General features: G+C 34.3%; 1 protein-coding gene, 1 long non-coding RNA gene and 1 other non-coding gene across 4 annotated transcripts in view; 2 read left to right on the top strand and 1 right to left on the bottom strand.

Moving 5' to 3' along the window:
• Positions 1 to 25486, top strand: part of LOC126025727 (uncharacterized) — a 722173-nt gene that overhangs the window by 636038 nt on the left and 60649 nt on the right. The gene's annotated exons all lie outside the window — the stretch shown is intronic.
• USP25 (ubiquitin specific peptidase 25) overlaps positions 1 to 25486 on the bottom strand; it is a 162657-nt gene that overhangs the window by 65991 nt on the left and 71180 nt on the right. For both annotated transcript variants that reach the window (XM_049785496.1, XM_049785495.1), the window contains exons 6-9: positions 21376 to 21462; positions 14760 to 14897; positions 8979 to 9055; positions 4814 to 4887 (exon numbers count right to left, since the gene is read on the bottom strand). In XM_049785496.1, coding sequence (XP_049641453.1) covers positions 4814 to 4887; positions 8979 to 9055; positions 14760 to 14897; positions 21376 to 21462 — 376 coding nt within the window. The remainder of the gene's footprint in view (positions 1 to 4813; positions 4888 to 8978; positions 9056 to 14759; positions 14898 to 21375; positions 21463 to 25486) is intronic.
• LOC126026377 (small nucleolar RNA SNORA51) lies at positions 13679 to 13811 on the top strand. Its single transcript, XR_007501667.1, has one exon. It is a non-coding gene; the product is annotated as a small nucleolar RNA SNORA51 (small nucleolar RNA).

Here is a 25486-nt window from a genome sequence, read left to right on the forward strand (position 1 = left end):
TATAGGTAGAATTTTAAATAGATATATAAGTGATCTTTTTAGATACTAAAAGTAAGTAGAGCAATTCCCCCCTTTATTTTAAAGTAACAGTGGAAGTTACTGGTTTAGAATAACCTGTAAGAATCCAAATGAGGACAACTGTATATGAGACAAATGAAGTTGCTCTAAAATTACTGATCTGAGAATAACTGGCTTATTGACAGGAGGAAATAAGGGAAATAAATGAAACTACTCATGAAAATTAATCAGAAAAAGAAAAGGGTCTAACTGAACTCCAACAATTTCCAATCTTTAGATGCTAGAAAAATCATAAATATAATCTTTCAGACATAACCACAGAGAAATAAAAGGACAAGAGAATTTGGTACCCAAAAAAGTAAAAAATGTTTGTATTAGAAAAACAGAAGAAGAAAAAGAAGAGAACAACCAATATCTTTAATTGTTGATAAAAGTCCATTAAGAGTAATGATGGAAATTGGATACAACAGCACTTGAAACTATAACTAAATATGAATGAGGAAGATGTGATGGAGAGGTTGAAGTTGAAGATACAGAAAAAGATAATGTACAGGGTAAGATCAAAATGAAAGTACAAAGAGATGAGATTCTGAGCACATTTGTATAACAGGTATTTTATATAAAATTGAATAAACCCTCTATTATCTGGAGACAAAAAAGGAGTAAAAACAGAAGTGAACCCAATAGAGATATTAGAATGATAGATATAAATAACAATACATAAATTGTTTTATGTGTTTAAGAACACCGAGGGCACCTAGGGATAGCTCAGCTGCAGAGCTCATCAGAGTAGGCATGAGGTCATGATTCCATCCCTGGCACTACTCCGAGTGACTGCAGTCCTCAGCACTGCCATTTATCCTTGGCAAAATATGAGATCTCTGGTGAACTATGGTGTCTGTGAAGAGTGTAATTAATATGTGCAGCTCCTAGCAAGCATCACTAACTAGGTAAGCACCATAAGCCTGTGCCTCCTCACATTCCAACAAAAAGAGTGCAGAAGGAGTAAAAGGAACTATGGTGAGATTCTTTTAAAACTTGAATAGAAAATTTGAAACACAAATTTAGATTCAGGGTCTTGGGTTCAGGAATTAGGTTTGCTTCATAGTAAATTTGTGAATTTTGAGGTGAAATATTTCTCAGAGAATAAAGAGAAGTTAGATTTAAAATGAGTAGAAAAGATGAGAATAATTATTATATAAAGAAGAAAAAGAAGATAGTAATTAAGTAAAACACTGATCTCCCACCTTTTTGTGTTTTTTTTTTCTTTTTTTGACACAAGCTGTGCTCAAAGGTTACTCCTGGCTCTACACTCAGGAATTATTGATGAGCTGACAGGACCATATGTGAAACTTGGAATTGAACAGTTTATCAGTGTGCAAAGTAAGTGCCTTACCCACTGTATTATTGGTCAAGCCCAAACATTGACTTTTTTTGATGATGCACACCTGAATTATATAAAGTAACAACAAAAAATACTTAAATATACTCATTATACATAGATGTAGTTATAATGCTGAGTGAAATGAGTCAAAGGGAGAGGCATACACATAGAATGATCTCTATCATTTGTGTGATATAGGAAAAATTAAATATAGAATGGTAATAATATCCAGGGACAAGAGAGATGAGATCCAGGAGAACCATTCCAGGAATGGTTCTCAATCAATCAATCACAAAAGGCGACTGAATGCAGTTAAAGTAAAGAAGGGTCCACTATGCAATGGTAGATGGAACTGATCAGTCTGGACAAGAACTAGGTGCTGAAAGGGAATAAAGTGAGGACAGAAAAAGGAAGGGAAAAAAAGAGAAAAGGGGAAAAAAGAAGAAAAAAGAAAGAGAAAGAAAAAGGAAAAGAAAAAGAGAAAAAAAGAAAGGGAATAAAGTGATATGCATGTAATCTTTCATTAGTAATAGTGCAAATCACATTTAAAAGAAAGAGAGGAATATATATGGTATATATACACACATGTATATGTACATAGATGTATACATATGTATATATGTATAATATATATACATCGGTGGTGGGAAATGTGCACTGGTGAAGGGTGGTATACTTTCTATAACAAAAACCAAATCAAGAACAATTCTGTAACCACAGTGCTTAAAGCATTTATAAAAAAAAATTACTAAAAAAAATAGAGTGAACCCTAAAGTTTAGTTAAATTCCCTTTAGGTTGGAGAGAAGTCAATCAGCTGAAGCAGATGCTTGAGGGCCAGCTCCACTCCTGGCTGTATGAGCATCCAAGCTTATGCAAATTCCTCATACAAATCTGAGAAATATTTTGAGCACAATCAAATGTGACGTCAAAGCCAAAAATAGCCCCAAAACTTGCTGGGCTGGGAGATTACTCAAGTCATAGAGTGACAGAGGACATGCAGAGCATGTGTGAGGCTACTGGTATGACCCATAGCATTGCAGTCTTCTCGGCCCTCAGCACCAGGACACAAGCATCAAACTATCAAGCTAAACACCACTCAGTGAGAATCCACCCCATCTAACATTAATGAAAACATTTTTATTAAATATATAAAAATACTATAATCAGGTAACAAAACAGGACACACACAATACAGGCAACAACTACACATATCTAAACATATAAACCAGATATGTATGTGATTGCACAGAGTGTCTAAGCATTATGTACCAAAAGTTAAATTTTATTTTTACTCCTATCAATATTAGATACATTCACAGAAACTGGTTAACAGTGGAAGATCTTAGAACAAGAAAGTTGACTATAGTACAGGAATGTGAAAGAAAAAAAATCACTATTATTTAATAGTTTTTTGTGATTTCTGAATTTTTTCTATTGAGCATTTAACAATAAGATATTTACTGTAAAAGTTTAACATAAAGAAAATATTTTAACATAAAATATTTTAACATAAAGGGAAACTAATATTTTTTAAAATATAATTTTTAATTTACAAAAGTTAGTAAATAGGGACTGAAGTAATAGCGGTAGGGCCTTTGCCTTGCATGCAACAACCCCAGATGGATGGTGATTCAATTCCCAGCATCCCATACAGTCCCCCGAGCCTGCCAGAGCAATTTCTGATAGCAGAGTCAAGAGTAACCCAGTGCCACTGGGTATGACCCCAAAACCAAAAAAAAAATTAATAAATAAAAATAATAAAATGTAAAAAACAAGTATTCTATCAGGTAAGGTTAAAAGAGGGAAAATTAAGTTTAGTATAAATGCAAATGAATGATTCATCATAGACATTATTTATGTGTGCTTTTCATTAATATTCAGGTAGTCATAACTGATGCAGTAATGAATTAGTGACAAAGAACAGACAGAGAGGTGATACCAGAATGAAATAGGTAGACTTTTAGAAATTTATAATAATTACCCTCAGGTTCCATTTCTCCATCCTCCTTTACTTTTCCTATTGGTAACAAACATGTTTTTCATCATAAAAGAGCAATTTGGGGCCAGAGTGGTGGCACAAGCAATAAGGTGTCTACACTAGCCTAGGATGGACCCCCTGACATCCCATATGGTCCCCGAAGCCAGGAGCAATTTTGGAGAGCATAGCAGGAGCAACTCCTGAATGTCAATGGGTGTGGCACAAAAACCAAACAATCAAAACAACAACAATAACAAATAAAAGAGAGCAATTTGTATGTTTGTTTGTGTGTTTGTTTTCCAGTTTAGTTATTCATATTCTGTATAGGAAGGAAGTAACTTGGTATTTCACTTTTTGACTTCATTTAGCATAATCATCTCAAGTTTTGTCACTTTATCACAAAAGCATAACTTTATCTTTTAATAAATAATCTTTCTCTGAGTACCACTCTCTTGTTTTGTATAGTTTATATTAGTATCAGATCCAAGTTTCTTGTATGCTTAATATGTATATGGATATTTTCATGTTTTAAATTAAAGGGTAACATATGTTTTTTAGTCTTTAACCACTTTGTATATTTTGCCTGGTTCATACCTTTCACATTTATTGAGGATATTTCTATCTGGGCTAATTTCTTACTATTTACCTTTGCATTTGAGTTTTCTTATTTTTCTATTTTTCCATAAGTTGATTCTTTTGTTTTGCATGGCATTTCCTATCTATTTGCTCAGTTGTTTTTTTTTTTTTTTATTTTGTTGAAGAACTATACTCCTGATTCTGTGCCCAGTGATCACTCCTAGTGGAATTTGGGGGACTATATAGTGTGCCAAGATTTGAATCCAAGTTGGTCACAAGCAAGGCAAGCATGCTACCCACTGTCTCTGGCCACTTTTAATTAACTAAAACTTAATTATATGAAATATGTCATAAAAACAAGTTTTCATCCTCTGTGAGAAAAACAAAAGTAATAATTTGGTTCGGTCTATACTTAAAGATAATAAGCATTATGAGTAGATGGATAAATATCACTCTTAACTGATTTTTCAAAATCATTTGCAAAATAATTTTCAAAAACATTTGAGAATGTTTCAACATACACACATTTAAAGCTCTCAAAAAAAAGTGATGCTCACTACAAGCCCAGTGAGTATTCAACTCCATTTTTATTTTCAAAGTATCAAACAACTGCCCTCTCAGGCCTTGAATCCCAATTAACATCTTCATAAAGTCTTTTTAAAGAAAGAATAACATTAACTAAGTACCAATTAGCTTATGATAATGATCTTCCTTTTTGTTCATTTAATTCTGCCCTCTCTACATGAAACATCAGTAATAGCAATGAAACAGGAATATTAACAAAGGGAGGTTAAAATAGAAAGCCATTAAACAAATTGATACGAAAACGATGAAAAAAGAAAACATGTGACTATACCTTCGAGTACTCCCACAGCTAGGAATCTTCCATAAAATAATTCTACCATGGGGTTCTTTGGCTTCTCTTCATCCCTAAAGCATGTTAAAACATAAATGTGATTATAATTTTTGGAGTTTTAATAGGGAAAATGTGAAAATAACATATGTTAAGAGGAAAATTTTCATGTGGCTTTCATGCACTAGATTCTGCTATTTACAAGGAATCCATGGGCAAAGTATTTAAAGTGTATTCTAGAGTTTGCCACCTGCCACTCAAAGAAAATATGGAGATGGAACTCACATAGCTATTGTAAGGATTAAGATGTGTTACTCCATGAGACACAGGCTAAATGCTAGCTATCTTTTAGCATTATGCATTTTAGTCTCCACTTTAAGTCTGTATAATACATGCCTATTTGGATTATTGGGAAAGAGAAAAATTCAATCAATTAAAATAAATTTCACAAATATTAAAAAGACACTTCTCACATGTATGTAGAAAACTGTACAATATCCAAAAATAATCATCAACAGCAAAGAGGCAAATACTTGCTTTGGCCAGAGTGGCTGAAGAGGAAGTCTCTCATATGAGGTTTTATGCTACTGCTAAGATTAGTCATTTATTTTTGTTTTGTTTTTTTCAATTCAACTATACATAAAATTTTATTACATTTGCCTATTAACAGACATTTGGGTTGTTTCCACCTGCGATACTTTTTAAGTTTTCTTGTTTTTAATTTTTTTAATATAAATCTTTATTTAAGCACCATGATTACAAGCATGTTCATACTTGGTTTTCAGTCATAAACAATACCCCCTTCCACCAGTGCAACATTCCCACCACCAGTGCCCCCTCCTCCTCCACTTGTAATTTAAAAAACAAGTTTTGTGCTCTATGGATTCAAAACAAAGTTGATCTTGGGTTATTAATAAAAATTACATTGTGGGCTGAAATGATAACATAATGGGTAGGATGTTTGCCTTACACACAGCTGACCCAGGTTTGATCCCCCTCATCTCATATGTTTCCCTGAGCTTCCAAAGTAATTTCTGAGCACGGACCCAGTAGTAAAAGCCCTGAGCACAGCTGACTGTGGCCCCAATATCTAAAATTAAAAGAAAAAAGTGCTATAATCACATTGCTATAGAATTTTTTAAAGGATAAATTGGTAAATATATGTTTGTTTGTTTTTTGTTTTTCATTTTATTTTTTTTTTTTTTTTTGGTTTTTGGTTTTTGGGTCACACCCGGCAGCACTCAGGCTCTATGCTCAGAAATCACTTCTAGCAAGCTCGGGGGAACATATGGAATGCTGGGATTTGAACTACTAGCCTTCTGCATGCAAGGCAAGAGCCCTACCTCCATGCTATCTCTCCAGTCCTGGTGAAGTATTTTTTAAAGAGAGGAATATGATCATCTCTGGTAAGTGCAAATATCATCATTTAATCACTAACACATTAGTAAAAAAAATACATCTTTAAATTCTTTTGAATACGCCAGAATGTAGTATTCAAAATTTTCTCTGGGTCTCTTCATTTTCACAGGTGTGTGGGTAATATGTATGGATGCACTCACTTTTTTTTTGTTTTGTTTTGTTTTTCTCAGCCACACCCAGTGATGCTCAGGGGTTACTTCTAGCTATGCACTCAGAAATCACCCCTGGCTTGGGGGACCATATGGGAGGATGGGGTTCAAACCACAGTTCAATCCATCTTAGGCTATTGCACAAGGTAGATGCCTTACAGCTTGTCTCACAGCTCTGGCCCCCGTGGATCCACTAACTTTTTATGGAAATTACTAATCGTGATAAAATACACATAACATATATTTTGCATTTTATTTTTTGTTTTGCTTTAGCCATTTTCCAATTTTAAATGTTTGGTTTGTTAGTATTAAAGTGAAATTCTAAACTCAGAAAACAACACATTCCTCTCCCAGACTCTGTCTCTGACGTTCTATTATTTTTATGAGTAATACAGGCTTTGATCACTCATATAAGTGGACATCTAATGTCTTCATCTTCATGTGATTCGCTTATTTCACTTAGGATAGTGCTGCAGGTTTGATTCTTAAGACCATCTTGCCTTTTGAGCATCATGAGATAGAGCCCTGCTAACATCCAGCACCATTGCAGAGGCACTCTAAGTAAATTATCAAAGATATTATTCTCATTATAATGGACCTATCAAGGCAGTATGAAAAAAAAAGTTGATGGGAAGAAAAAAAGGTGCCAAAACAAAGAGGAAAAAGACCGTAGTAATAATCATCAGATAAGCGGGGGTCCTTAGGTAATAAGAAAATTTAAGTAATAAGAGAATGGCTGAGAAATAAGTTAAACTACAAAAAAATTCAACATGCCTGCACAAACACAGCTATGTGTTCTGAATTCTAGCCAACTGAAATCTAGCCAACCCAGATGATGCAGCAGAAAAAAAAATTCAAATTGAGAACAGACAAATGCTTAGCAAAGGGTATAACCACAGAGACGAGTGATCTTCACTGAATTCTAGGACCCAGCAAGGACTGACAAGTTCAGGAATGTCAATTAAAGGTTTCCCCAAATAAGTAAACATATTAAGAATTGAGAAACAAATCTGAAGAAAGGTCACCTTTCAGGAGCCTACACTATTATATACCAAAATAAACCTGCAACCATTATGCCATAAAATGAAGCCAACAATCAGGAACTGCATACTGTATAGCACTAGTACCTAAATATGTAATGTAAGATATGTAAGATAATCCCATAGTGAATTTTGGTGAAGAAGAAATCAGGGTTCCTGATGACAAGAGTTATCACCATCACAAATTTCTAGACATGCCAAGAAGAAAGAAACTTTAAATGTACTAAATGTAGCATTTTAAGATACAGTAAGTTTAGACAAAATGAAACCTTTTTTAATCATTACTGTTGACTAGTTTTGAGTGTCAAAATTGCTTTCCTGGGAAGTTTTTCCCAACTTCAACAGCTGGCTGTTAATGTCAGACATCCTTGTAAGAGATTTCCTTGGCTTATCCCATTATCTTAAAATTCTATGGCAATCTTAAGTAACAATTGACTCTAAATTGCATTAATTCAGGATCATGAAAATAGGACAAAAGGTTGTGGTTTTGCTTCACTAGCAAATTTTAAAAGTCAGAACTATATAAATTATGATTTCTTCAACAATGCTCTAAAATCTAAAATTAAAGTGATAGAACAATAATTGAAGGATTAAAGGAACTATACATTCAAGAATATAGCAAAGGTGCTACTCTACTCAGTCACAAAAATGATATGCTCAACGCTGAGGCTGACCAAACAAGACCATGAGAATTTCTTTTGTATTATGCAGCAAGCACAAAGGCAAAAGCAAACACAAAAGATCGAATTTTTAACTACAATGTTATGGACTTTAATTTAAAAGACAAAGAAGATATAAGCTGAGAATTTAATTTTTTTCTTGGAACAAAAAATATAAGTCTGGAAATATTTTTTAGTTTTTAATGTTAAAACACAGAATATATTTCACTGCAATTTATTCTTAATGTGGTTCATGTTGTTAATACATTTAGTGACTTATGCAGCTAATCAAAATAAAAACATAGAGAAAAAACAGAATTTTCAACCTTGAATTTCTCTACATATTGAGGTATTCATTTAACCTAATTTATATTAACTGAATTTCATGGAAACATGTCAAAGTCCAGTGAAAATCCTAAATAGATGATCTGTCCACCTTCAAGAACATATAAATGAATGACTCAACAGGAGTATAGCCTCATAAAAGTAGGAATAGATGTATCCTGAGGCATGTATATTTTCTCCTCTAAGCAGACTAAACACATTTTAAATACTCATGTCTAAGCTCAGCGTACCAGAGCTAGAACAAGTATGTAGAAGGCTTAAGATGAACTCTGTATCCTCTCCATAGGATTAAACAAATACGAACTACATCAGAAGGAATGATTCTTACATTTGTGTCACTTACTAGTTAGATCTTACACAAATCTGATCTTAAACAAAAAATAGAAACCTACCCAAGATGTGTGGCCACAAATTATAAACAGCTGTAAATAATATAGATAATGATTGGACGTCTAAAATTTCTACATCACTTTCCTATTTCTCTGAAACTGGGCATAGAAGTAAAAAAGGCATACCTAAAACCAATATTGTAAAGCATTATGTTATTGTAACTTACGTCTCCTCATCAGTTTTCATTTGGAAGGCATCTTCTAACCAATCTAGAAGTTTATGTGTAAATTCACTGACATCTTGCTGTGGAAAGAATAAATATCTATTGATATTTGAAGTCTGCTAATGCAAAATGTGAATTAAAAAACAAAAATTCACAGCTCTTCATTCACAAATGATTACTGATTCCTCACAAAGGCAAGAGTACATAACATCTTTCATTAGTAAATGCAAGAACTACTTATAATTTTACCAAATTATGAAATTAGTATTTGATAGAAGTATTATATTAATGATCATTAAAATTATTATATACTCTACAGCAATGTTTTCAATGTGGGTGCTCATGCCCCCAGAGAACATGGTACTAGCTCTCCAACTCTACTAAGACTTTTCTAAAGGATTTTTTAACCAAGCCCATAGTGTTCTGCAATAAAATTTTATAAAGATGAACATTATCAAAATTTCTTCATTTTATAAGAGTTAGACTTTGATTCTTCTCAGAAGAAATTAATTTTCTAATTCAACATTTACATAGAAGTTTTTAAGCAAAGCCCACCTTCCCTAAGATATGTTCTGGTCAATCAATCTTTTTGAATGACCTGCAAAGTTATCTTCCAAATAGAACTAGCAAATACTTCATTTGTTTGTCATCCTTTCATTAGATCTTGCTTCCCGGGTAGGCATGAAAATGTAGTAGCAATTTTATTTATTATATCATGATTCTTATGATCATGATAAATTAAAGCAAAAATTAAAACAAAAATATCTTCATGTAAAATACATGAGGGGGAGAAAATAAATCAACCAAAAGAGACAAATTAATCAGTGCAAGATATTTACTTTATCAAAACAAACCAAGATAAAAAAACAAGTTTACTATCAAATCGTTTTCCAGTACTGGTTTTCTGAAGAACTTCTGGACCAACCTGCTCACTTTTAAAATGCTAAAACTAAGACTGGAAATCTTAAATGAATTACTTTAAAGTAAAGTCATTAAAAAAGAGGTATTCCATAAATATCCATAACATTTAAAATGAATTGAAAAACAGACCCACCAAGGTATATACGGTCAGCTAGAATCTCAGAATAAAACCTAATTTAGAAACCTAATCTTGCAAATTAAGGCAAGGATCTCAAAATGAGCTAGAGTTATATTAGAGCAGGGGTTTCAAACTCAATTTACCTAGGGGCCAAAGGAGGCAAAGTCGGGGTGAGGCAGGGCCGCATAAGGGATTTTACAAAAAAAAGAAAGTCCTCAAACGTCATTATTAACAGTTTTAATTATTTCTTCTGAACATGAATAGAACATTGAGTGAAGATCATAAACAGTTCTTCTGAACATGGCATCTTTTGCCTATTCCTTGCTGCCAGAGACTTGACAGCGCTTCTTCTCACAAATCTGAACCACATTTGGCTTTAGAAAGGAAGCAGTTGAGATCCTCAGTATGGCTTGAAGATGATCATCATTGAGTCTAGACCTTTACTTTGACTTATTGAAGTTCAATGTGGAGAATAACTGTTCACACAAATATGTGCTCCCAAAAAGGCACATGGTGCGCTTGAACATTCGGAAACGCTCAGGGAAGCTGGGAGACAACTCTCTCAAAAATTGCCCATGCATGTCTGCTTTTCCACTAATCTCTCTGAACTTGGCTTGAGATCAGAGTTATATTGCAGGTCAATGAGCTCCATTTGAAGCACAGGAGGGGCATCTTGCACATCAAAGGAAAAGGGGTCCACAAAAATTTGGAAAGTGGCTCTGTGCTTTATGAAGTCTGCAAATCTGTAATCAAATTCCTTCTCTAGCTTAAATATAGCATCAACATATTTCTCACCACTGAATGGTATGCCTGCATCCACAAGTTCCTTGTATGCTGGGAAATGGCAATGAGAGAGCTGGGATTTCCATAACACAAATTTTGTGGAGAATGCTTTCACATTGTGATAGGCAGCACTGATAAGCTGTCCCAGCCTTATAACATCTTGTTTAGTACATTCAGCTTGTGTGATGTCAACATGAGCCATTTGTGATCACTCAACTCAGAAACCACATTGCCATTCTTCTCCATGAAGGCTTTCACTTCTCTCAACTCAAAAAATATTTTCAGGACATTTTCCCTGCTGAGCCAACGTACCTCGGTGAAACAGAGCACATCTCCATATTCTGACTCCATTTCCTCTAAAAATTAAGCCCCTGGATCTGATTTGGTTGATGCATTTCACAACAACGGACATCACATTGTCACACGGCAGGCATTTACTGCAAAGGGCCTGCTGATGGATAATGCAGTGAAGAGTAATGGCCTTCTCTACACCCTCCTCTTCAAGTTTTTTTTTTTTTTTTGAACAAGTGCTACCAGTCCATTTTTCCTCCCTGTCATCGATGGTGCTCCATCGGTTATTATTCCAACAAACCTCTTCCATGGCAAACCTGCATTCTCAATGGCATCACACAGATGCCAAAATATCTCATTAGCGGTGGTCTGGCCATGCATTGGAATTATTGTGAGCAGCTCCTCTGTCAATTCAAAATTGTAATCAACACCAGGGACATAAATTGTGACCTGCACAGTATCTGTTATAGCTGTGCCCTCGAGGTCAAGAGCAACTGAGTATGCATCAAAACATTTGGCTTTCTCACACAGTTGATGATAAATGTCACTTGAAATGTCAGAAATGCACTCTGCTGATTTTGCTAAACTGGCCTTTCTTTTCCAGACAGATAATACTTGCAGCCTGTAACATGCATTTTTTAACAAACTCTCCTTCTGTGAAAAGTTTCCCTGCCTTAGCAATCATCTAACCATGTAACTAGCTTCGACTGATGCAACATTCTCTTTGGTTGCTTTCTTAAAGAAATCTTGTTGCCTCATTAGACATGCTTTAAGACTGGCAACCCGCTTGGCTCTCTCATTTCCTTGATATTTTGCACATTCCTCAGCATGTTTAGTTGAATGATGGTGTTTCAAGTTGTATTCCTTGTGCACTACAACTTTCTCTGAGCAAATAAGACGTGTGAGGATGCCCCTCTGTTCAACAAAGAAATATTGTGTCTCCCACTTTTCCTGAAAATGTCTGTGCTCATCATCAATCTTTCTCTTCACTGAAGGCTTTGATGAAGTCATGATGAAGGTATGACAAAATCTAATTCTGTAATACACTTCTCTCCTTTCTCTCCCTTAGGCCTTCAATAATGCAAGGGACAGTGGGCAGGAGCAGCGGAAACGACGTCTGCACTAGGTGCAAAATATTCGCGATTATTCGCTTACCGAATATTCACAATAAAAAATCGCATTAGTAAGAAAAAAAACGCAAAAAATTGCATTAAACATTTGCATATCCCAAATGGTAAGCAAATAATAGTAAATACTACGTTATTTGAAGGCCGGCCATGGGCCACATAATGTTGTATGGAGGGCCGCAAATGGCCCACGGGCTGAGAGTTTGATACCCCTGATCTAAGGCATATCAAAAGCCACTGGAATGAACCTTAAGAGAAAGCATGGAGGTCAGTGGTTCGAATCCTGGCATCCCATATGGTCCCCTGAGCCTGCCAGGAGCAATTTCTGAGCATAGAGCCAGAGTAACCCCTGAGCGCTGCCGGGTGTGACCCATATACACACAAAAACAAAACAAAATAAAATTAAATTAAATTAAAAAGCCACTGGAAGACTGAAGAGGTAAGGAACAATTCTCCCTTGGAATCTCTGGATGGAGCAAGGTTCTGACAACACCTGTTTGTTCTGGAACTGCTCAATAATAAGTTTTGTTTCTTTTTATTTTATAATTATGGCACTCTAACAACTTTCCACTTTTATATAGCAATTTATAGTGCAACACTATAGATGAAAAAGTATTAGCGATGACAATACCTTTCAGAAGAAATTAATTCCTGTATTTTTAAGCAGTTGTCAACAAAATCAACTACCTTTCATGAACATAAAAAATAATAAGGCTTGGGACTAAAGAGAATAAGATAATACAAAGTTAAAGCAAATGCACATGGTTGGTACCAGTTTGATCCAGAATACTATATGATGCCCTAAGCATTATGAAATATGGTCATGAAGGCCTTAAGCACCATGGACTCTAAGCACTGGTAGGGCCACCTGGGTAATCCGCAGCTTCACAGGAGAGTCCCCACACTATTTGGAAACCTAGGCCTTTGCTACACAATTTAAATCAAAATGAACTAAATCTAGGAACTGGAGTTATATAGCAATGTGAGTAGAGCACAATTAGGTTTTAATTATGAAGAGGCCAGAGAGTTAGAACAGCATGTTAATTTCTTGCATGCAGGCAGCCAACCTAGGTTCGATCCCTGGGTCTACTGAGCATCTCCAGGAGTGATCCCTAATTATAGAGCCAGAAGTGAGTAAAAGAAAATTAATAAAGAACCAGCGAGGTGGCGTTAGAGGTAAGGTGTCTGTCTTGCAAGCACTAGCCAAGGAAGGACTGTGGTTCGATCTCCCGGCATCCCATATGGTCCCCCTCAAGCCAGGGGCAATTTCTGAGTACTAATCCAGGAGTAACCCCTGCGCATCAAACGGTGTGGCCCGAAAAACCAAAACCAAAAAAGAAAGAAAATTAATAAGAAAAAAAAGACTAGTATATACCTGTGGAATGTATCAACTCTTAGGAAAATAAAATAAGAAAAGCAATGCCTTAAGAATTAATAGCAAAAAAAGAAAAAAGAAAATATAATGCCTCCCAATTCTTACCACAGGCTGTGTTCTTTACACTGACTGCATAGAAAGAGGAGGAACAGTAAATGCATCCCATATACAACTCAACCCAGGCCCTTAACCTGGTCCATATTGTGAATTGGAGGACAAAAAAAAGAAAAAAAAAGAAAAGAAAAGAAAAAGAAATAATAGCAAACAAGTGACTTTTTAAATCATATTTGAAAATTTACCAAAAATAAAAATACTTAGAATTACACTATTTTTTAATCATTTTAGAAATGTTCTTTCTTTTGACTTATATTAAGCACTATGTTTATAGGTAAGAATAAGACTACAAATATCGAGCCCTAAACTCTACTAGAAAACAATAAAAGAAAAGCCTGATGTAAGCATGTTTTATATTCTTTTATCTTTGTCATGCACAATGAAGTGAAAAATAACTACCAGAAAGAGAGAATCAAAATCTACTTCCAAATATAATCTCTCCACATATCCACATAACAAACAGACTTCTAAGTATCCTTCTTGAAATCATGTTTTACCTTCTGCCCATAGAATTCTTGTCAATTCTGTTCCTTTTGCTACTTTCATTGTTTCTCTTCTATGTTCTTTTTAAAATTTCTATGACTACTTTTCCATGTATTTTAATTTTTTTATTTTTATGCATTTTAATTTTTATAGGTAAATTCTCAACACTGTTTTTAAGAAATGAATCAAAAAGGTACTACATATCAGTATGTAAAAAAACTAAATCAATAATATCAAGGTAATACACAGTTGAGAAAAAATTTCCCTTTTTATGATCTATTTCAATTTTTTATTTTTTTAATATCTTTATTTAAACACCATGATTACAAGCATGATTGTAATTGGGTTTCAGTCATAAAAAGAATGCATCCCTTCACCAGGGCAACATTCCCACCACCAATGTCCTCCATCTCCCTCATTCCCTATGCAAAATTAGGGATATTAAAACCAGGAATTCTATTATTGACATAGCATAGTTATATATTTGAAGATTTTTAATTACATATTTTACCCCATTTTAACTTTTAATAAGATACAAATGTTTAGAAAATAAACAAGCACAATAAAGCTACCTGCTGGGAATCATTTGATTTGAAAGCATCTTTAAGAATTTCAACTGCTCTTGATGGATCAACATATTTCCTTTTAGTGCCGACAAGCAGTGCAAATAGATACCGCAATTCACGCATAAAAGGTAAATTTCGATGTTCCTATTAAAAAATAAGATAAAAATTAAGTAAGATTCACGAAACTGTTATTGGTAAACAATATTCATTTCTAAAGTAAAAAGAAAACAAGCCACCCAATATACACTAAGAATAAAACCAGCATTAATTATTTTCACTGAAATACCACAGAATTTGTAGCAAATCAGTCATTACTAACCAAGAATCTTTCTTATTCAAGTCTGTTTGCCATAATCCTTTCCATTCAGCAAAGCCCAGCTGTTGTTGAAGAGAATAACAATAAGAGCCAATATTCAATGAGTGTTCACTATGCACCAGGCACTACTGAGTACTGTACCTCAATCACAAACTTCAGCAAAAATTTCCCTACTCCACAAAGACTTCCCAGACATTCTCACTACTGAAAGTATTATTTACTCAGTATCAAATGGCCATGACAACTGTTATCTGAATCTAATTATTAGCCTAATATTAGTTTGAGAAGCAATTCAATTCAGCTCCAATGTATTTAGACTAGTGTGTTCTTCCCAGTGTTTCTTTAAATTCTTTTGTTTGTTGGGAAGGCCATATTTGTTCCAAAGATAAGAGCATGTTTATGTCTCCCAGAATTTTTTGTGAAACAAAGTAGGCATTAAGCTGTTACTGGCTGATTACCAAATCCTCCAGAACGAATAAAAACAATCCAACACAACTGATCTCTAATAATTTATTGTATTAAGAAATAAACTAAAAATGTATCTTATTACCTTTAACTAAAAATCTGACAAATTGGAGTAGTTGAAACTACAGTTAGTCTCCAAATGCAAAGTTTAACAGACAGAGCAGCATATATATATATATATATATATACAATTTAAATATTAGTAAATTGTTTCAAACTTGCATGTTTGCATTATAAAAGTATATATAGTATATGTATATGTAGCAGCATATGTATCTAACTGCTGCCAAAATGAGATAATCGCTATGAAAAATGTTGCTGGCTTTAACAGAAATAGTTCCAATGTAAATATATATTTTAAATGGAGTCTAAAGTATAGGTAATGGGGAAAAATATTCCAAATTCTTGTCAACTGATTATGAAATAATAATTATTTCAGTAATCATAAGTTACATTAAGCCTGACATAAACATGCTAAGTTATGACTTTTACTTTACTATTATAAATTCCATAACTGATGATTAAGGCTAAATTCAAAGGTTTTCAATGACATGAAAAATGAACTTATGTTTCTTCCTTCACTCCCACCATAACTGCAATTCTTCATTTATCACTATAACTAAATCAATGTAGTTTTCCAAGTCATTGCTTGCAAGTAAAAAGTAGGAAATAAATGACCTTTGAAATCAAAGTAAAATTCTAAAAATCTTTCAAAAACAAATTCATACAATGAAATCTTTTTTCTCCTACCAATTCTTGAAACTATCAACATTCTTGGGATGTCAAAGATATTGGTATGATACTTTAAAGGATAAAGGTCAAGGGGACTGTACAAGGTACTGGAGCTCTTCAAGCTTGAAAAAATCTGGCAGTGGTTCCCAGGAACATTGTCCACCAAGAACCCCAAATTATAACCCAAGATAAAAACAAAATATAGGACTACAGAGACAGCACGGAAGTTCAGGCCTCACATGTAGCTGACCCGGTACTCGGCATCACATAGGATCCTGAAAGTTGCAAGGTTACTCCTTAGGAATATTCCTTAAGGATCACAACATTTAGTCCAAAAACTACCCACTCCCCCCAAAAAACACTATCCACACACTATTGTTTTCCATAAAACAGGTATAACTATATACAAATAATGTATCTAATAAAATGTAAGATTTATGTGTGTTGGAAACATATAAACATCACCATAAATGGAATACCACAACAAGCTAAACTATCATCCTACAAGTTTCTTCAATGTTTATTACTGTCCTACTACATGATGCAATGTGTATTTATTTTAATCTGCAACTAACATTGGCACAATTTTGAGTTTCAGCTAGATAATTGTTAATTTCATTGTGAGCAGATTACTATTTATATATAAACATATATGTAGTAACATATTGTGGTTTTTCAAGATTATCTGTGGCTTGTTAATAAATGTCTATACATTTATTATATGTATATATATGTTCTCCTTTTCATTAAAAAAATTACTGAATCCTCATCAATATTCAAGTTACAATGTTGTTAGCAATTGAGTTTCAGTCATGGTGTTCCAACACCGATAAATCACTTCACCAGCAACCACTTGCCTCCACCAATGTCTCCAATTTCCCTCACATCCCTAGCCTGCCTCTATAGCTGGCACTTTATACTTACTTTCAGCTTCCCTCTGTCTCCTCCAGACCACTTCCCTCCACCAATATAGTAATTGTACCTTTCCTGACCTATGTGACTATTCCCCAATGGCAAGCTTTATACTGCAAGTAAGTTCTCTTATTAACAATTTCTATTGCTTTTGGGCATTTGTTATTCTTCTACTCAGTTTCTTGTTTTCGTTATATCTATTTATATTACATATATATATACATATATATATATATATATATATATATATATATATATATATATGAGAAACAACATTCTGTTTCCCTTTAACTTCATTCATCACAAACTCATTATCTATCCATATGGAAGGAAATTACATGACTTCATCTTTTTCTATGCCAAATAGTATTCCATTGTGGATGGAATGATGGTACATGGCTGATAGTTTTAATAATATCTTTATTTAAGCACCATGATAACAAAAATATTTGTAGTTGGGTTTCATTTATAAAGAAAGCACCACCCCCTCACCAGTGCTACCTTTCCACCACCAATGTCCTATGTCAGATGATAATTTTTACCCAATCTTCCATAATTGGGCACTGGAGTTGTTACCAGACTTTGACAATTTTTTGAGGAATGTCCATACTGTTTTCTAAAAAAGCTAACCTGTCAACATCCCCACCACAGTAAATCAGTGTAGTGTGTCTTTCCCACACTCACACCAAGGGTTGCTGTTGAATATTTTTGATGTTTGCTAATGTCTCTGGAGTGAGTGGTATTTCTCACTGCTATTTTCATTTGCATTTTCCTGATGATTTATGATGCCAAACACTTTCTCATGTGCCTTTTTACCATTTTATTTCTTCTTAGAGAAAGTTTCTGTTCATCTCTTCTCCCCAATTTTTTGATGGAATTTTGATGGAATTTTGATTTTTCTTCTACAGTTCAATTACTGCCTTATGTGGCTTGGACTAAAATCCCTTTATATATCTTTATATAAATGTAAACCTTATATATAACCCTTTATATAGCTTAGATAATAAAGTAGTTTCTCCCAGTGTGTAGGGTACCTTTTTAAATATTTATAACAGCAACTATGTGTATTCTTTGGCACTCTTGCTCAGTTTACCTAGGCTCATCAATTTATCTATCTGTTCAAATGGCAGCATTGGGTTCCATTAATTTTATCATTTTTTGATATTTTATTAATTTATTATTTCCCCTATTCTGCTTTAAATAAATATCATTGGTTGCTAATTTCATGTTAAGTAAGCATTTGCTTAAGTTGACACCATGCTTGCTTTTTTGGGGGGGAGGTCACACCTGACAGCACTCAGAGGTTACTCCTGGCTCAACGAGACCATATGGGATGCCGGAATTCAAACCACAGTCCTTCAGCATGCAAGGCAATGCCCAATCTCCATGCTATCTCTCCAACCCTGACACCATACTTGCTTTCTAATAAGTGGTTCTTAACTGCCTATACATGCCACATATTGACTTCCAAGATAATATGTTATAGTAAATACTTCTGTTGCCATAAAAAAAAAACCTCATTTGTAGAACAATCTCCTAAAATTGCATGAGATATTCTCAATATATATTTATCATTCTTAACATTTTTTATAATTTTAAGTAACATGGTTGCAATGTTCATGATATTGACACTGAAAGTTACTGTGGCACACCACCACCAGTGTCCAATACCTTTCATCACTGTCATTATGCCACGTAGCTTCTGACCTACAAAACAAACCAAATTTACCCACAATGCACGGTAATCAGTTTTATCAATCAAGGCCATTCTTTGTTGGTCATTCTTTAACACTGTCATGTTTTTTTCTATCTATTTTGTTTTGGTTATCTACCAGAAATGAATGGCATTTTCTCTTCCTCTAACTTATTTAACATGACATTCTCCAGCTCCATCCACATTGCAGTAAGTTGAATGATTTCATCTTTTCTTACCTATCATCTTATTTCATTATGTGTGTATACTACAACTGCTTTATCCTTTCATCATTGAATCTAATTATGTTGCAATAGAAATAGTGATTCTACTTATTCTACTAATTCTGAATACTGACCTTTCCAATGCAATAGTCACATTACTCTGGCAAGTGGTAAATACTAGAATTACATACTTCTCCAGTACTCCACTGTAAAGTCACTTTGACTCCCACACTAGTTTTTAATACATAAATCACAATTAAAATAGAATATAATAAAATAAAAACTCTTTGGGGCAGGAGGGTTGTAGAGAGAGTACAGTGGGTAGGGAGCTTGTTTTTCATGTAGCCAATCTGGGTTAGATCTCCAACACCAGAGACTCATCAAGAGAATACTTGGTAGAGAAGTAAGCCCTCAATACAGTCTGGTATATGTCAAAAATAAATAAAATTCAAAAATTCAAAATAAAGACTATCAGGGGCCAGAACAATAGCACAACAGGTAGACCATTTGCTTTACACTTAGCCAACTTGGTTCAATCCCCGGCATCACATATCATCCCCCAAGCCTGCCAGAAGCAATTTCTGAGTGCAGAGCCAAAAAAAAAAAAAAAAAAAAACCCTGAGTGCCACTGGGTGTGGCCCAACACCCCCGAAATTGAAACTATCAGAAAATAGTCATGGATTAGAAGTGACAAAAAGACAGTGCTGGCAATGCAATAAAGTTGTAGAGTAAAAGGTAAAAAGCACTAACACTACTGTAACTGGGATACTTCAATAATAACCGTGAAACTAACTTTTAGATGACAAAATACTAATGGTCATAAACAAAACTTAGGAAAATAAAACAAAATTAAGGCTCTAAAAAAGATTAGAATCAAGGAACATAAAAGGAAACTATGGGTGTGATAAACTGTATACTTCTACTGAGACATCAGAAAAGAAAACTGCTGGTATTAACAAATCAGAATAGTAGGGGACAAAGTTAAACAAACAAAAATAAACCATGGAAAATTTGTTATTTTGAGATATTTTGCTTTTCTCTTGAGACATGAAGGGATGGCTAATTGATCTTGACCCCTTTAGAAATGACTTATCATGTCATACTCTACAACTGAAATACTAGAGCCCTAAGAAATCAATTGAAAATCAAGTTATACTCCCTTGAGCTTATATAATAAATAGGTTCCAATGCAAGAAAATGTGGTTTTCAAAATCACTCATTATTTTAATAAAAAATAGATAAGAAAAACATATTTTGACCAATTATTGTTACAACTAACAATGGGTCACACAAAATTTAACTTTTCATTAATGTTTTCTTAAGACTTTAAATGATGTTTGTCTATTTGAATCAGTCATTCCTTTTAGAATAACCACTAAAACTATTTGTCACTTTGATCATTTTGTTTGTCTGATGCTTGTCTTCTTAAAACTATAAAATTTGGGAGATAAAATTATTAAAACCTTTATTAAAGCATATCATACATTAACAAATGTTTCTATCAAGTATAAAGTTCTGCATTTATATCGGTCTTATTTTTTAAAAGCTGTGAATACAATAGCTGATACGATGAATGTAAAATATACCAGGTACTTTTAAGTTCTCTGTGTAGTTTATCTCATTTAATTCTCACAGCAGCTCTATGAAATATGTGCTATCATTATTTATATGTCACAGGTAAAGAAACTGAGTAGAGAAAGACAAGCTCTTGCTTAGATTCAGAGACAGAAGAATGTAGCGTGTCTCTAGCGATATTTACATTACTACTGCATAACAAGACTCACAGTACTGAAGTTACAGATTTGAGCTGCAGAGATCATCAGTGCAAACTATTTTTAAAGGACTTATCTAAAGCAATGAGTAAAAACTTTATAATTTCTAAAGTTTACGTAGAGAAGGAAAATATTTTAACAAGTTTGCAAAATGCTATAAAAGTCAGACATTAAAATGTTTTAAAATAATTCACTTATAAAACTAAAAATTGGTTAGATTAGATACTATTGGTTAAAATCCCAGTAGTAGTCAGTGACAATTAGAAATTCTACCAATGCTTTGAGTCCCATTAAGTGCCAGGATTCAAACCCAGAGACTGAGCCACATTCCAATCCAACATATTAGCATATTACTAAAGAAAACAAATCATATTTTCAGTATACTGACATTGAAATTATAAATTCATTTTAATTTGACATTACTTCCAATTTGATTAGGTGAATACGCCAAAAGAAAGCATAAGAATAAGAGAACCCAATGCAGGCTACTTAAAAAAAGTTTATTTACCTTTTGGTTTCGGGGTAAATCTTGAGCATTTGATGGAGGCTTGTAATTCAGAACTAATCTTCTAAATTCCAAAAGATTGAATAGTGACTGAAAAAGATTAACAATTTAAAATAACCTAAGGAAAATTCTATTAACAGAATTGTAAAAAATATGACTTATTTTTTATTCATGTTTGACAACTATACTGTTATACACAGAATTGTTGCAAGAGCAACCAAAAAAGCCTGTTTTCTCTTCAAGAAAAAAAAAACAGATTTTCTAAAATTTGACATAGTATTTCATCTGATGAACAATAATTATTATATTCTGAGGAAGAAAATTATACATGGAGATTTGATAAAACAACTGTATTATTTTAGAAAGTTTTAATGTCTCTATTATATGCTTAAATGGCAGTAGACCAATCCAAAGCCTATATGCTATGCAGAGGTATTACTTCTACAAAATAAAACACAAACCAATTTTAGGCCAAATGCTGGGTGGTAAAGACAATTATTAAGACTGCAAAGTTTTTCTTACATTTTTGCCTGGTAATAGTTCTAAAAGTATTATTCAGAGAAATTATCAGTTGGCCAATTAATTCTTCACACTAGAGATCAAATCCTATTGGCTGTGTGCAAGGCATTTTATTATCATTATACTCATTTTACTATCTCTCCAGAACTTGAATTCCTTAACTTTTATCGATGTCACTATTAGAGTTCTAAAGTTTCCATTTTTAATGAGATTCTCAAATGTGCCTTTAGTTCCTTAAGAATATTAAGAATTGATCTGCATTCCTGCCAGTGATCCTGCCTGCTTCAGAGTTGGGTGGGGACATATACACACTGATTCCTGCTGGTTTCTGCCAGGAGTCAGAAGGGTGCAGAAGCCATCTTGGGTCATGCTGTTTTCAGCTGTCTGAGACTGGATTTCATCAGCGGTCCTGCTGGTAATCCAGCCTGCTTCAGAGGTGAATGTCAATTTTCTGGGTGACCCTGGAGACCACACTGAAGGTTTTGGAGGCTTCAAGCTCTTTCACCTTTGTCAGTAAGACGATGGCAAGCACGAACCATCTGAGGGGATTACCCATTTCAGACTAGGATTAAAGTTCAAAAGGATTTCTGAGAACTCAGAGGCCAGCACCCCTATCTGCCTGTCTTCTGTGCTGTGCTGCATTTTCGGCCTGATTTCATCCTGTATGTGGCTCATCTGTGGATGGCTCGCCTTCCCTGGAGGTGAGTTTACACGCCCAGAAAGGGGAAGCCGCTGAACTCTGCTGGAACTCAGATGCCAGCACCACTATCTGCCTGTCTTCTGTGCTGTGCTAAATTTTTGGCCTGATTTCATCCTGTGTGTGGCTCATCTGCAGACAGCTCGCCTTTCCTGGAGCCTTCCCTGCAGGTGAGTTTACACGCCCAGAAAGGGATGAGCCAGAATAGCGCAGCCGCTCCACTTCGCAGCCGTGCACATCATTTAGCCAATGAATACAACCACAACACGTAGAAAAACCCACAATACAAGTGTCACAATAGGGGAAAAGGCAGGCCAGCACCAGACATAGAGAATGACGATGACAACTCTGATGACTTGAACATGACCAACCAACTAGTCAGTCTCTCTGATAAGGAGTTTAGAGTCGCAATATGGAAGATGTTCAAAGAACTCAAAGAAAATATAGAAGAGAACACTAATAAGAATCAAGAGAATATGAAGATAGAAATCAGAAAACTCTAAACTGAAATCTCAGGTCAAATAACAGGTCTCAAAAACTCAGTAGATGAATGAATAAAAACATGGTTGAGCTTTCCCACAGGTTAACAGCAGCTGAGGATAGAATTAGTACACTGGAAGATGAGATGAATAACAATTACATACAGCAGAAGAAACTGGAAAAATGCCTCAAAGCAAATGATCAAACAATGGAAAAATTACTCAAAGAATGGGAACAGAGGAAAATAGAAGTCTATGATAAGCTCAACAGAAACAACTTAAGAATCATTGGAGTCCCAGAGACCCAGGAAGAAAATCTCCAAGAAGAATCAATGGTTAAGAACATCATTAAAGAGAAACTACCAGAGCTAAAGAATACATACAATCAAATCCTGCATGCCTGAGAGTACCAACTAAAGGAGACCCCAGAAAAAAAACATCCCAAGACACATCCTACTCACAATGACGAATCCCATGGATAAGGACAGAATTCTGAAAGCAGCAATATTGAAAAGAGAAATTATATTCAAGGGAAGTATCCTTGAGATTTACTTCAGACCTGTCACCGGAAACACTCAAGGCCAGAAGGCAGTGGTGGGACATAGTGAAAAAACTCAATGAAATAAATGCTTCGCCTAGAATATTGCACCCACCAAAACTCACTTTCAGGTTTGAAGGAACAATACATGGTTTCACAGACAAACAATAGCTCATAAACATTACACACTCAAAACCATTCTTTTTTTTTAATATAATTTTTATTTTGATCATAGTGGCTTACATATTGTTGACAATAATATTTTAGGTACATATTTACATAAAATCAGGGGGGTTTCCCATCCCCAAATTGTCCTCCCTACCCCTCCGTTTTTGTCCTACCTCCCATTTCCTCTTCCCTCACCCTCAGGGCGGCTAGAATATGTGGTCCCTTCTGTATCTAACCTACTACTTAGTAGTCTTGCATCAGTTTGGTCTTGATGCCTCCCTTACTTCCCCCTGTAAGTGGGGGCAGGGCTAGCTAGTTCAAGTTGCGTGGTTTTGCCTGAAATAGAGAAAGTAAATAAACTGGGGTAAGGGTCTAATACCCCGAAAATGGGCAGAATCCTCCTAGAGGTTCTCATCATCGATTTGGGAAGTGAATGAGAACAAGAAGGTGAAACACTCCACCGGTACCAAAAGAAGTGTCAAATATCCAGTGAGGACTCCGGTTATATCGATAGGCACCACAAAAAAAAGATTAAAAAAAAATAATAAAAAAAATAAAATTAAATTAAAAACAAACACAAAAAAAAACAAAACACACCGTGGTCTTGAAATAAGAAACATGGCGTAGCACAAAATGAAAGAAGAGAAAGGAAGAGAGAAAAAAAATAAGAATAATTGGGGACAATAATTTCAATAATCACATCCAAACAGAGAAATCGACCAAAATAGCTAGGTAAATAAAAATAATAATAACGATAATAAATAAAGGTAAGATATATATATAAAAATATCCAAGGTTTTCAAAACCATTCTTAAAAGAAAAACTGAACGGCCTACTTTAAAACAAGACTGACCAACAGACACACCAAACTTCAATATAAAGATGGCATTAACTCCCAGGACAATTCTTTCTCTCAATGTTTAAATTAAAAAAAAAAGAATACTAAGAATTATTATAATAATTCAATGTATAGGTTTTCTCATTAGAATATTACCCATCATTTTTTCTTAAGTCTTTGAACATTTCATTTTGTGTTGACATAACTGATTTGAATATGAGATAATATATGAGATAAACTGAGAAAGCATTCAAATTTTTAAATGTTCTTTTCTTCTGACTGAATTTATACTTGCCTCTGGCAGGCAGCAAGCTTAAAGCCAATTAAAGTCCTAGATCATCACAATCTAATTCTGAAACTATGTCAAACTATATATACTATATATGAACCCCAGAAATTTTAATTTTTGGTAAATTCTTTTTTTAACCAACTTTATTACATACATGATTGTATTTGGGTTTCAATCATGTAAAGAACACCACCCATCACCAGTTCAACATTCCCATCACCAATGTCCCAAATCTCCCTCCTCACCACCCAACCCCCACTGTACTCTAGACAGGCTTTCTATTTCCCTCGCACATTCTCATTATTAGGATAGTTCAAAACGTAGTTATTTCTCTAACTAAACTCATACCTGTTTGCGGTGAGCTTCATGAGGTGAACTGTAACTTCCAGCTTTTTTCTTTTTTGTGCCTAAAAATTATTATTGCAAGAATGTCTTTCATTTGTCTTAAAACCCATAGATGATTGAGACCATTCTGCATCTTTCTCTCTCTCTCTGACTTATTTCACTCAGCATAATAGATTCCACGTACATCCATGTATAGGAAAATTTCATGACTTCATCTCTCCTGACAGCTGCATAATATTCC

Source organism: Suncus etruscus, chromosome 13 (genome assembly GCF_024139225.1).
Source record: "Suncus etruscus isolate mSunEtr1 chromosome 13, mSunEtr1.pri.cur, whole genome shotgun sequence".
NCBI classification, from domain to species: Eukaryota; Metazoa; Chordata; class Mammalia; order Eulipotyphla; family Soricidae; genus Suncus; species Suncus etruscus.